This window comes from Oncorhynchus masou, chromosome 11, assembly GCF_036934945.1.
Source record: "Oncorhynchus masou masou isolate Uvic2021 chromosome 11, UVic_Omas_1.1, whole genome shotgun sequence".
NCBI lineage: Eukaryota > Metazoa > Chordata > Actinopteri > Salmoniformes > Salmonidae > Oncorhynchus > Oncorhynchus masou.
The window spans coordinates 23,418,301-23,432,764 of record NC_088222.1 but is presented as its reverse complement, the minus strand read 5'-3'; the positions used below and the strand labels follow the sequence as shown (position 1 = coordinate 23,432,764).

The 14,464-nt window shown below is 42.2% G+C and overlaps 2 protein-coding genes across 6 annotated transcripts in view; one reads left to right on the top strand and one right to left on the bottom strand.

Moving 5' to 3' along the window:
• Nucleotides 1-338: 338 nt before the first annotated feature.
• On the top strand, nucleotides 339-3,052 carry LOC135547938 (prolactin-releasing peptide receptor-like). Its single transcript, XM_064977147.1, has 2 exons — nucleotides 339-830; nucleotides 1,008-3,052. Exons 1-2 carry the CDS (start codon nucleotides 379-381, stop codon nucleotides 1,642-1,644), a joined length of 1,089 nt encoding a protein of 362 aa, XP_064833219.1. The 5' UTR covers nucleotides 339-378; the 3' UTR covers nucleotides 1,645-3,052.
• Nucleotides 3,053-10,466: 7,414 nt separating this feature from the next.
• Nucleotides 10,467-14,464, bottom strand: part of LOC135548353 (rab11 family-interacting protein 1-like) — a 34,135-nt gene continuing 30,137 nt past the window's right edge. For all 5 annotated transcript variants that reach the window (XM_064977867.1, XM_064977868.1, XM_064977865.1 and 2 more), the window contains one exon: nucleotides 10,467-11,156. In XM_064977867.1, the coding sequence (XP_064833939.1) occupies nucleotides 10,959-11,156 (198 nt within the window). In that variant the 3' untranslated portion in view covers nucleotides 10,467-10,958. The remainder of the gene's footprint in view (nucleotides 11,157-14,464) is intronic.

Here is a 14,464-nt window from a genome sequence, read left to right as displayed (position 1 = left end):
GGTCCAATTCCCCATTAAGCGTATGGACAAGACAGTAGATGCACTACATTGTTAGATTGACATGTAATTAATCTATTGATGGTGTATTCTTTATTTGTGACGAAAGATCTGAAGGTGTGGCATTTTTTTAATACCTGTACAGGCCGCACAATCCTTTATTTCAGCTCATGAAACCTGGGACCAACACTTTACATGTTGCCTATACATTTTTGTTTAGTGTACAATAATTTAGGATCTACATCATTCACTTGTTTGAATGTCATTGTTTTGTTTGTCACTAAAACTTCCCCAACCCCTGTGCTTTGCCTCTTCCATGGTAAGCTGCTAAGTGGCTGGTACTCAGGGCTCCCCACTGCTGTGTAGTTAATCGGTTACAGTATGGAAGGCAGTGGCACTGGATGGACTGGAGGTCTGCTGCCCTCTGTAGGCGAAGAGGCAACTAAGGAGCACTCAGTCTTTGAGGTGGCTGTCCAGAACGGCTTGGCCAACCACAGCTCCCTGTTTGCAGACGTGGTTCTGCTGCAGAGCTTCAAGCTGCTCATCATCCCATGCTACGCCCTGGTGGTGGTGGTGGGTGTGTTGGGGAACTACTTGCTGCTCTACGTCATCTGCCGCACCCGCAAGATGCACAATGTCTCCAACTTCTTCATTGGGAATCTGGCCTTCTCAGACATGCTGATGTGTGTGACCTGTGTACCATTCACCCTGGCCTATGCCTTCAACCCCCGTGGCTGGGTGTTTGGAAGGTTTATGTGCTACCTGGTGTTCCTGATCCAGCCAGTCACAGTTTACGTGTCTGTCTTCACCCTCACCGCCATTGCTGTCGACAGGTGGGTCCCTCTGTCTTGAGATAACAAAAAGACCATCGGTTTTGACTGGATAGTCTCAATTAAACTGAAATACCAAAAAGTATATAAAATAATAAAATTGTAATTATTGATCTTTATGAAAATGTTTTTCAAAGCAATGAATAAATCAATATTACTGTCCCTCTGTGTCCCTGCCAGGTACTATGCCACTGTGCATCCTCTGAAGAAGCGCACCTCGGTGGCCACCTGTGCCTATGTGCTGTCAGGGATCTGGCTGCTGTCCTGTGGTTTGGTGGCTCCAGCTGTGGCCCACACCTACCACGTGGAATTCAGAGAGGAGGGCCTCACCATCTGTGAGGAGTTCTGGCTGGGGCAGGAGAAGGAGAGGCTAGCCTATGCCTACAGCACCTTGCTGGTTACCTACGTCCTGCCACTCTCTGCCGTCTGTGTCTCCTACCTCTGCATCTCTGTCAAGCTGAGGAACTGTGTGGCACCGGGACATCGGACCCGGGACCAGGCAGAGGCACAGCGTGCCCGGAAGCGGAAGATCTTCCGTCTGGTTGCGCTTGTTGTGGCGGCCTTTGGGGTGTGCTGGCTGCCCATTCACGTGTTCAACGTACTGCGCGACATCGACATCCGCCTCATCAACAAGCGCCACTTCCTGCTCATCCAACTAATGTGCCATCTGTGTGCCATGAGCTCATCCTGTTGTAACCCCTTCCTGTACGCCTGGCTGCACGACCGTTTCCGCGCCGAACTGAGGAAGATGTTCACCTGCCACCGCCGCATCGGCATCCCTGCCAACCACTGTGCGACAGCCAGCGTGGCCCTGTGACTGTGCAGGGACAAGGAGAGAGAAGAGACAGAAGATCTCTGATACCAGTGTAAACATGTTTTAAGTCCAATTTTCTGATTATTTGCTATTGACTTAATGTGGATATGACAAGAGTTAATTGTGAATTACAGCTGATAACAGAGATATTAGGTGGTTCCCTAGTCATTTTCGATGAACAAATCAATTGAACATGCATGAGGTGATTGCTTGGAAAGAATGAATGAACTGATTGAAAGCCAATAATATGAAGGTAACACAAGAGAGAAAAAAGATGGAAGGAGAGGGAGAAAGAGGAGGCGAGGTGACAGGACCACCAAACAAATGTTATTTTGAAGGGCATTATGCACAGCCACAGTCAATGTTTAACACCAAGAAACATCAGCAAGCAGGAGATTCATCTGCCAAAATTTAGAGGTTTGGTGGATAATTTCAAGGCAGCTAAGCACTGTTCACACAATAGTTGCTTCTACATAAGCGATATCCCCCATAACTCCAGGTGGACAGTTGTCTGCTGAGGTTAGAGGGTAGTAGTTGTCCCACCTAGCTATCTTAAGATTACTGCACTAACTGTAGGTCGCTCTGGATGAGAGCGTCTGCGAAATGACTAAAATGTCAATGTAAATATTCAATGCAGGTTTGGTCCCCAGATTGGTGTTTGGCAGTGGATGACATGCTTAATGACATTAATACAGATATAATCTCGGTCTCCACTCTGTGAATAAACATGCTTAATAAAACAGTAGGTGGTGTTTGTTCCCCCATGGTTACATCCCTATTTTTATTGCAGTCTTATCAGTCTGTTACCCATCTTTGTCTCTGGGGAACGTACACCGCTTCTGAAAATAGTCATTTAGAATTGTTTGCTACCCGAATGGCGCAGCGGTCTAAGGCACTGCATCGCGGTATTGCGGCATCACTACTGCCAGGGTTATATCCCAGGCTGTGTCACAATCGGTCGTGACCGAGAGTCCCATAGGACTGAGTACAATTAGCCAAGCGTTGTCCGGGTTAGGGGAGGTTTTGGACGGACGGACGGACGGGGGGGAGGATGTATGACTCGACCTTTGCTTCCCCCTAGCCTGTTGTGGAGTTGCATATCACGAAATTAGGGAGAAAAAGGGTATAACATTTGAAAAAACTCTAATGTAATTAGGTGTTTGTTAGGCATTTGCTGAGGTCATGCTTCCCACTTCATGCTTGCATCAATGACTGCATTATAGTTTAACTGAGGTGTTGATTCTTATTGGTTTTTTAGATCAACCACAAAAAACCTTCCCCACTTTCAATACATTTAGTGAAATGTCATGGTGCCTAATAAATGGCCTTCTGTGGTTTGTGTCATGCCATATAAAATGTCTGTCCTTAAGTGATTGCATGCAATTATGTGTAAAATTCTGAATAAACAAACACTGAGAATTGGCCAATTGCTGATTGAAAAAAAAACTAATAAGCTTAATGTATTACAGATGGCAAATGTCTTAAATCATTAAAAACTTAATTAAATCAAATTACATCACAGAACAATATTTACACAGGACTGATTCATTAGGCTATATCACTTAAATGCAATGTTAGTTTTTAGGCATAGTTTGTAGACGTAAATACCATAATGAATAGACTGAGAAGGAGTAAATGGAATATTTAGAGGCAAGACTGCAGTTAACTAGAGAACAACTAAAATGCACTAATCCAAGAACAAGTAAACATAAAACTAATATTTTATTTCAACAAGTAAACAGTAATCTGTATGACTGTCCACAAATTCCATCTGAGGTTGCTGTGGTCACGTATGTTTGCCATGGTCACATATTAGGGATTTTATATTCTGTTAATGTGTTAGGCCTATGCAGTAACAATCCTCACACCACCCAATAGCATCCAAATAAATCCATAGAGAGCAACAAACACACTTGAGAACACTGTGGATTCAGCAACAATGACTTTGAGGCTGCGTTTACACAGGAAATCCAATTCTGATCATTTTTCACTCGTTGGTCTTTTAATCAATCAGATCAGCTTTGAAAAAGTTCTGATGTGAAAAGATCTGATGTGATTGGTCAAAAGACCAAATAGTGGTAAAAATATCAGAATTGGTCTGCATGTGTAGTGAGCAGCCTATAGAGAGCTGAAATCAAGATGACCAACACACAACTTCTGTACAAACTACCCCCCCCCCCCAAAAAAAAGAAAAAAAATATATATATACAGTGGGGCATAAAATGATTTAGTCAGCCACCAAATGTGCAAGTTCTCCCACTTAAAAAGATGAGAGAGGCCTGTAATTTTCATCATAGGTACACTTCAACTATGACAGACAAAATGAGAAAACAAATCCAGAATATCACATTGTAGGATCTTTATTGAATTTATTTGCAAATTATGGTGGAAAATAAGTATTTAGAAACCCAAAGGTTGGCAGTTCAAATCCCCAAGCTGACAAGGTACAAATTTGTTGTTCTGCCCCTGAACAGGCAACCCACTGTTCCTAGGCCGTCATTGAAAATAATAATTTATTCTTAACTGACTTGCCTGGTTAAATAAAGGTAAAATAAATCTGCAACCTTTCTAAGCTGGGGGAGGGGGTTCTACTAAACTATATGGGATTGTTTTAAGAAAGTCATACCAGGGATCATTTAGCTATTTGATTTTGAACTTTAAGACACCTTGAAGTGTAAAATAAATAAATACAAATTATGAATAAAAAATAATTGTATGCCTTACTCCTATTAGCCCATACAAATGCATTAAATAACAAATTCAGTACATGGAACAACGTTAGTGGCAAAAATATTATCAAAATGAAGTTTGTTCTGAAGTGTCTGCCCTATATCTGAGAGATATAAGAAAGATCAGAAAACACATGTTATTTTGTTTTACATGTATCTAACCCCTTATTTTTGCCACTTAATGGTCTACATATGCACTTCCAATCATTTTTTAAACTGGTACCAGGGGACCTTCAGAGTCTTGTGAGGCTTGTGGGCGTCCGAGAGCAAAACAGAGTGTCACCTTTCCAAAGAGGGGTCATATTAGTGTATAGCCAAACTGTTCAGACTGTTTGGACAGAAGTTGACAGAGTCCCAAGACAAATGTGGGGGTCATAGAGCAAAATGGAGAACACCATCATATTCATGAGAGTCTCAACCGTTCGGACGCTTCAGACAGTTTTGTGGGAAGACCGATTTTCAGGATGTCTCATGGTCTGACAAACTCTGTTCTTGCTCTGTCACATTTCACCGCAGATGTGGAAGCGTGACATTGGCGGATGCAGTGGATCCAATGCAAAAAAATGATATCTTAAAGGAAAACCACCCAAAAACTATATTTAGGTATTTAATGAATTAGTCCATTGTTGACGTAGTCCCAAAATGTTTCACTTGTCAGTAATCACGTTTTCAAGATATGTAACTTTCAAAATATATACATGTTCCCTGTATGATGCATTTTGCTTCACACGATGCTGCACTTTGTATCATATGCTGCAAAATACATCATACGGGGATGATTTCTGTATTTTTAAACTGGGGATTTTTATGAGCGACTCCAGGATGCTGGCCTTCTAGGCAGAGTTGCAAAGAAAAAGCCATATCTCAGACTCACCAATAAAAATAAAAGATTTAAGATTGGCAAAATAACACTGACACTGGACAGAGGAACTCTGCCTAGAAGGCCAGCATCCCCGAATCGCTTCTTCACTGTTGACTTTGAGACTGGTGTTTTGCGTGTACTATTTAATTAAGGTACCAGTTGATGACTTGTGAGGCAATATTTAGCTGCCAGTTTCTGCCAGTTGAGGACTATACACTCTAATGTACTTGTCCTCTTGCTCAGTTGTGCACAGAGGCCTCCCACTACTCTTTCTATTCTGGTTAGAGCCAGTTTGCGCTGTTCTGTAAAGGGAGTAGTACACAGCGTTGTACTAGAACTTCAGTTTCTTGGCAATTTCTCACATGGAATAGCCTTAATTTCTCAGAATAAGAATAGACTGACGAGTTTCAGAAGAAAGGTCTTTGTTTCTGGCCATTTTGAGCCTGTTATCGAACCCCCAAATGCTGATGCTCCAGATCCTAAACTAGTCTAAAGAAGGCCAGTTTCATTGCTTCTTTAATCAGCCCAACAGTTTTCAGCTGTGCTAACATAACTGCAAAAGGGTTTTCTGATGATCAATTAGCCTTTTAAAATTATAAACTTGGATTAGCTAACACAACGTGCCACTGGAACACAGGTGTGATGGTTGCTGATGAGGAGTAATGGGCCTCTGTATGCCTAAGTAGATATTCCATAAAAAATCAGCTGTCATCTGAGTCAAAGTGTAATTCCGTTACCATGGAATTGCCCAATAAGCATCAAATGTCTGCCTAATAACAACAACATGTACTTAGTCAGGAAATGTATTTATCAGGCAATCAAGGCTAATGCTTACAGTTGAGGTGAATGATTACACACTTACGCCTGACAGTGTGTCTCCAGTTGTTCAATGATAGTGGTGGGGGAGCCATTATCTTCAGAGTCTTCCCCATCTCCTGGTAGACCACGCCTATCAGCCTGGGGTTTGTCTCCAGGAGACAACTCATGGTGCCCATTGCGATGAGACAACTCATGGATCCCTTTGCGATGAGACAACTCATGGTGCCCATTGCGATGAGACAACTCATGGTACCCATTGTGATGGGCCAGCAAGCAGAATCCAACCAGAGCCTCTTTCTTCTGCAGGCTGACCAGGGTTAAGTTAAAGTGCTCATTGGACTGCTTCAAATAGGTCTCTGCAGTCTCTTCCATGAGAAAGGTAAGTCTAGGAATGCAACAGAGAGCATGCACCAGGTGTATGCCTGTTTTAAAGAAGTGATACAGTATTGTCAGCCAAACATTATTAAAAGACACAGTATTTTGTCATATCCAACCCTCACATTGTGTCAGTTGCTCAACAGCAAGTTGAAGGAAACAGTAGTAGTAGTACTCTACAGGGAAACTGCCGTTCCTACCTTTTATTTGATCCCGGCATAGCGTCTTGTCCTCTTCTGTGCAATTCCTGTATCTGACATCTACAGGAGCAAAACAAGCAGACAAGGAAACACAAACAAAGTATTCAGTTAGCTAAATCACAGTCACAAACAATGATGTTTGACAAAGATGTTGAATGGCCTTACAGACCAAGACTCAAGCCTTACTGATGAACATTTAGAAGAAAAGCACATTCTTATAGGCAGCCGCATAAATTGTTTAGCTAAGAAGATGACAGATAAACCATAGTTAGTTAACTAGCTACCTGTGCCCTGTGTCTTCACTTCAGGTGGTGGTGAGTAGCAGTGGAGACTGCTGAGGGGTGGGCAGCTCATATTAATGGCTGAAACGGAATAAATGTCTTTGATACCATTCCTCCCATTCTGCTCCAGTCATCACCATGAGCCCGTCCTCCTCAATTAAAGGTGCCACCAACATCATGTGGTGAGTAGAACTTCAGATACCACAGTGCCACAATCGACACATTACAGACCCGACAATAGTCACGTCTATTATAGGCATTGGTTGAAGATTAGTGTTAAATTCAAATCTCCCTATCATCATATCAATATGACACCAATCTCAATGAAAATTCACAAATCAACTTGATTAGAGGTACACAACACAATCCCACCTCATCCTACCTTTACCAAGATGCACATACCAGAATTTTTAACAGGGTCTTTAGCAATTGAGTTTTAAGAGGATTTCTTTCTCCTACCTAGCTCAAATTCTAGACGTCATATTAAAACGAGACTATAGCAGCCATAAAATGACCATTGGATTTTTTTAAATGTGGATTGACTAAGTGTGTAGGTGCAACCTGGTCTCAAAGCATTCTGTATTATTCTGTATGTAAATCTGTGATGCTCCATTTAGTATGATATGTGTGGGTGGACCAATTCAGTTTGTCCGTGATGTGTACGCCGAGGAACTTAAAACTTACTACCCTCTCCACTACTGTCCTGTCGATGTGGATAGGGGGGTGCTCCCTTTGCTGTTTCCTGAAGTCTACGATCATCTCCTTTGTTTTGTTGACGTTGAGTGTGAGGTTATTTTCCTGACACAATCCTCCGAGGGCCCTCACCTCCTCCCTGTAGGCCGTCTCATTGTTGTTGGTAATCAAGCCTACCACTATAGTGTCGTTTGTAAACTTGATGATTGAGTTGGAGCGTGTATGGCCACGGAGTCATGGGTGAACAGGGAGTACAGGAGAGGGCTCAGAACGCACCCTTGTGGGGCCCCAGTGTTGAGGATCAGCGGGGTGGAGATGTTGTTACCTAACCCCACCACCTGGGGGCGGCCCGTCAGGAAGTCCAGGACCCAGTTGCACAGGGCGGGTTCTCGTGCTTGATGACGAGTTTGGAGGGAACTATGGCTTTAAATGCTGAACTGTAGTCGATGAACAGCATTCTCACATAGGTATTCCTCTTGCCCAAATGGGTTAGGGCAGTGTGCAGTGAGATGGCGATTGCATCGTCTGTGGACCTATTTGGGCGGTAAGAAAATTGGGTCTGGGGTGTCAGGTAGGGTACTGGTGATATGGTCCTTGACTAGTCTCTCAAAGCACTTCATGATGATTAAAGTGAGTGCTACGGGGCGGTAGTCGTTTAGCTCAGTTACCTTAGCTTCCTTGGGAACAGCAGACTGGGATAAGGATTGATTGAATATGTCCGTAAACACACCAGCCAGCTGGTCTGTGCATGCTGTGGATGCCGTCTGGGCCTGCAGCCTTGCGAGGGTTAACACTGTTTAAATGTTTTACTCACGTCGGCTGCAGTGAAGGAGAGTCCGCAGGTTTTGGTAGCGGACCATGTCAGTGGCACTGTATTGTCCTCAAAGCGAGCAAAGAAGTTGTTTAGTCTGTCTGGGAGCAAGACATCCTGGTCTGCGACGGGGCTGGTTTTCTTTTTGTAATCCGTGATGAAGACAAAATGGAGTCGTGGTCAGCTTTTCCGAAAGGAGGGTGGGGGAGGGCTTTATATGTGTCGCGGAAGTTAGAGTAACAATGATCTAGGGTTTTACCAGCCCTGGTAGCACAATCAATGCGCTGTAAGAATTTAGGGATTCTTGTTTTCAGATTAGCCTAGTTAAAATCCCCAGCTACAATGAATGCAGCCTCAGGATATATGGTTTCCAGTTTACAGAAAGTTCAAATAAAGTTTGTTCAGGGCCATCAATGTGTCTGCTTGGGGGGGAATAAATGCGGCTGTGATGATAATCGAAGAGAATTCCCTTGGTAGATAATGCGGTCGACATTTGATTGGGAGGAATTCTAAGTCAGGTGAATAGAAGGACTTGAGTTCCTGTATTATGTTATGATCACACCACGTCTCGTTAATCATAAGGCATACCCCCCCCCCCGCCCCTCTTCTTACCGGAAAGATGCTTGTTTCTGTCGGTGCGATGTGTGAAGAAACCAGGTGGCTGTACCGACTCCGATAGCATGTCTCAAGTGAGCCATGTTTCCGTGAAGCAAAGAACGTTACAGTCTCTTATGTCTCTCTGAAATGCGGCCCTTGCCCGGATTTCATCAACCTTGTTGTCAAGAGACTGGACATTGGCGAGTAGTATGCTTGGGAGCGGTGCGCGTTATGCCTGTCTCCGGAGCCTGAACAGAAGATGTTGCTCTTATATCCAGTAGTTCCTCCCGACTGTATGTAATAAAACCTAAGATTACCTGGGGTACCAATGTAAGAAATAACACGTAAAAAAACTAAATACTGCATAGTTTCCTAGGAACGCGAAGCGAGGTGGCCACCCCAGTCGGCGCCAGACTGTTCAGAGGAGACTGCGTGAATCAGGTCTCCATGGTCGAATTGCTGAAAAGAAACCACTACTAGAGTTTGCTTTCATTTAATAATAAAAGCATGAAAAGTTAGCATAATGGGATAATATCGTACTGTGGTGTGTAAGGAATCCAATACTTTAGCTTGCAAGTGGTACATATCACATTATTTTGGCAGCACCTCCTCTAAGAGTATGAATTAGGCTGTTTGGGAGGATTTGAATCCTAAGCAACCTGGCTACTCATAGCTACTGTAGTAGGTCAAAGCTGTGTGCTGGAAAACCTTGTTAGAGCATCGGTGAAATAGGCACTGTGGCGCTCATGGATTTTCAGCTTCAGACCGATGCCTATTCTCACTTAAACATTGTTTTTAGTTTTTAATACAAAAACCACTTCTGACAGATAGCAGCTATCTTAACTTTAAATAGATAGTAGGCTAAATGTAGCTAGCTATGTTAGCAAAACATATGATTATAGGCAATAAGTTGACAGAAGACACTGACTTTCACCCAACTATAGAGTAATCCTTCCTATGACCAAAGGCAGACACATCTTGCTATCTACCTATAATAACAGTAGCTTTCTTCACAAGGAAATGCCCCTTTAGAAAATGTCCATATGTTACACCCATGCAATTTGCTTATGGAGTTGCACCCGTCAGGGTGATTGCAATGAATTGAGAGTGCATTCATCCAAAGGCATAGTGGTCGTCTAAACCAGGTTTGTCCGTAGTCTAAATTGTTTTAATTATTAATCCATGTTTCTTTAGACTACATTTTTTCTATTATTTATTCTTCAACGTGCTTTAACATAAAGTTAATATAAGAAAAGGACATCTCAATATGTACAACACGTATAAGTTATTCAGTAACAGACAACCAATAATATGAAGTAACCCTTTACCGACAGATATAGCTCATTATAATGTGATTGTAATTAATGGTAATACTTGTCATAAGCATGTATCAGTATGACCCTTATTATACCTGTCTGTCTGCACGGTGTTACGGAATATACAAACTCAACGCGTCACTGTTCTGTTGCTTTCTTTTTTATTTCATTTTTTACTATTCAATTCCTTCTTCAGTGTTGTTGCCTTCATATCACACTCCTCCTTACAAGCACATCAAAACATTAATAGAAAGACATATCAACTGCCAAAAATGTACAGAACCTCCCAACAGGCCTGTGTGGATTTGGTTCATGTTCTTATACGGTCTTTAATACACACACACACACACCATAGAGCCTTGCACACTATCACCCGTGTAGTTGTTAAGATACGATTATTCAAAGTTTAGACAACATTCAAAATGTAATGAACAATCAAAAGTGCATCTGTTCAGTAGGAATAGACAAAGCCAGTGCTTGGTATGTTATACATAGGTGAATGAAACGTTCTTTGGGAGGCAAGCAGGAATTCTTCAAACAGCCTAACACATAGGCATTAAGGGAGATAAACATCTAGGAAGCTTTGCTCTGAATGATTAGGAACAGGATGGAGAAATATAGATTTCTAGACGTCTCATTTGAGTGAGTTCATGGACATCAGGATACTGGGTTGCTCCTCAATGATGCGCACCAGCAGGTTGTCAATGTACTGCTCCAGCTCCTTGATCTTATTGTCCCTCTTGGAGAGCTGGTCCTGCTGCTTCACCACCAGGGAGATCAGCTCCTCCTGGGTCAGCTGGGAGTACTGACCTTTGACCCCTGTGTCTTTGACCTAGAAGGAAAGAGGGGAATTGAGGTGGTATGAGTCAGTGCCATTTATATGTTTCCATAGAATTCTCCAAAAATATGCCGTGCATTATCCATTAAGGAATGTTTAGTCTGTGCATGAACCCCTACAAAGAGCACCTTCAAAAATATTGCTAAACTTTAAGCACCCAACCAAGGCTCCTGTATTTTGTTTCTTTACATAAGCAGAAAGGATTCGATGCACAAAAAAGTTATAGCTTTCAGACACTTGTAATGGATGGCATGCTTGGGTGCAATGTCAACCAGATATAACTTCTAAGGGGTCATGGAGCCTATGATGTCCCACACATGATTCTCTCTCACTCCTGATTGTAGGAATTGCAAGTGTTACTTCTGAACTTGTCTCCGTGTTGCTGTGCTGTCTGTTGCTACTTGGCTACCTGTTTTTACATTTATTAACAGTTTAATCAAAATCAGCATTTAACACATTTACCAATCGCTATGTTTCTTCCTCACTCAACTTTTTCACCCCGGACGCTTTATCTGGACATGGTTCTACAGGACCTCCACCAGCTGAAAAAGCTAAGTAGTAACATTAACACTATGCCTTCTAATTGCAGTCGCTGTACTCTTAATATACAAGACAACTTTCTCCTTATTGTGAGGATAGCCTTGTTACAAGCCCAACTTCAGATGCAATCATTAGGCAAGGGCAATTTAAAATGTAGGAAGGGATGAAACAGCGTCTGCGCCACCAGTAAGTACAGATTGTATTATAAATCCCCCCCACACAGTCCTTGCAGCAGGACAATTATCTCAAGGCTTCTGGAAAGAAATTCTGTTGGCACACTCAACCTGTGTCGCTCATTCAACTGAAAGAAACGTTCAACCGTTTCTCCCCATTAAGCAACGAGTCAGAGGCCGAGCCTTCTCAGGTCTCTCCTTCACCTGTTACGGAGTCTGAGCCATGGGCGACTACATTACTCCCAACATTCGACTTCAAAAGAATCATCCAGCGATCATACACTGTTTACCGACATAAAGTATAATCTGAAGAGGGTACTGGGTAAGGCTAAAACTGTAGAGCGTAGAGTATAGTGCAGTGGAGGCTCATGAGAGGAGGAAGGGGAGGACCACCCTCAGTGAAATTTCATAAAAATAAAAAGGTGAAACATTAAAAGTAATTCTTTTTAGATAACTATATTAAATATATTCATATGTCACCAAATAATTGGTTAAATAACACTTTTTTGAAATTAAGGTCTACAGTAACACCATGGTGCAGCCGGAGATGGCTAGCTTCCATCCTCCTCTAGGCTACATCGACTTCAATACAAAACCTAGGAGGCTCGTAGGCCTCACCCCCTTCCATAGACATATATGGTAATTATGACCACTTCCAGAGGAAGTCCTCCAATCAAAGCTTTTGCAGTATGAACTGACATGCTATCCATCCAATCATAGAATTAGGATTAGAGAATAAACTATTGAGTTGTATTGGGATTGTGCCACAGAGCATTATGGGGGTTCCCCAAACTCAACCCAATTGAGATGGTTTGGAATGAGTTGGATAGCAGAATTAAGGAAAAGCAGCCAACAAGGTCTCAAAATATGTAGAAGCTCCTCCAAGAATGTTGGAATAGCATTCCAGGTGATGCTGGTTGAGAGAATGCCAAGGGTGTGCAAAGCTGTCATCAAGGCAAAGGGTGGCTACTTTGAACAATCTAAAATATATTTTGATTTGTTTAACATGTTTTTGGTTACTACATGATTCGATATGTGTTACTTCATTGCGTTGTCTTTACTTTTATTTTACAATGTAGAAAATAGTAAAACATAAAGAATAACCCTTGAATGAGTAGACGTGTCCAAACTTTTACAGGTACTTTATATCGAATCTCCCATTCCTCTAATTTTTTCCCCTTAAAGCCGTTGCAACTCACTGCTTTCCCGAAGACAAATAATGTATACAAAACTCTTCATTCTGGTTTTAGACCCCATCATAGCAGAGACTGCTCTTGTGAAAGTGGTAAATTACCTTTTAGTAGCGTCAGACCAAGGCTCTGCATCTGTCCTCGTGCTCCTAGACCTTAGTGCTGCTTTTGACACCATCGATCACCACATTCTTATGGAGAGATTGGAAACCCAAATTGGTCTACACAGACAAGTTCTTGACTGTTTTAGATCGTATCTGTCGGAAAGATATCAGTTAATCTCTGTGGGTGGTTTGTTCTCTGACAAATCAACTAAGTTTTGGTGTTCCTCAAGGTTCCGTTTCAGGACCACTGTTGTTTTCACTATATTTTCAAACTCTTGGTGATGTCATTCGGAAACAAAATGTAGACTTACACTGCTATGTGGACGACAGCTGTACACTTCGATAAAACATGGTGATACCCCAAAATTGCATACCCTGGAAGCCTGTGTTTCAGATATAAGGAAATGGATGGCTGCAAATGTTCTACTTTTAAGCTCAGGCAAAACAGAGATGCTAGTTCTGGGTCCAAGAAACAAAGGGATCTGGTGTTGGATCTGACAATTAATATTGATGGTTGTACAGTCGTCTCAAATAAAACTGTGATGGACCTAGGCACAGCCAGAAGAGGACAGGTTACGCCTCATAGCCTGGTTCCTCTAGGTTTCTTCCTAGGTTTTGGCCTTTCTAGGAAGTTTTTCCTAGCCACCATGCTTCTACACCTGCATTGCTTTCTGTTTGGGGTTTTAGGCTGGGTTTTTGTACAGCACTGAGATATCAGGTGATGTAAGAAGGGCTATATAAATATATTTGATTTGATTTACTCTGGACCCTGATCTCTTTTGACGAACCTATCAAGAATATTTCAAGGACAGCTTTGTTCCATCTTCGTAACTCTGCAAAAATCTTACATTTTTTGTCCAAAGATGATGCAGAAAAGCTAATCCATGCTTTTGTCACTTCTAGATTAGACTACTGCAATGCTCTAATCTATGGCTACCTGGATAAAGCACTAAATGAACTTCAGTTAGTACTAAACACATCTGCTAGAATCTTGACTAGAACCCAGTATTTGATCATATTACTCCAGTGCTAGCCTCTCTACACTGGCTTCCTGTTAAGGCTAGGGCTGATTTCAAGATTTTACCTACAAAGCATTACATGGGCTTGCTCCTATCCATCTCTCTGATTTAGTCCTTCCATACATACCTACACGTACGCTACGGTCTCAAGACGCAGGCCTCATTATTGTCCCTAGAATTTCTAAGCAAACAGTTGGAGGCAGGGCTTTGTCCTATAGAGATGCATTTTTATGGAATGGTCTGCCGATCCATGTGAGAGACACAGACTCGGTCACG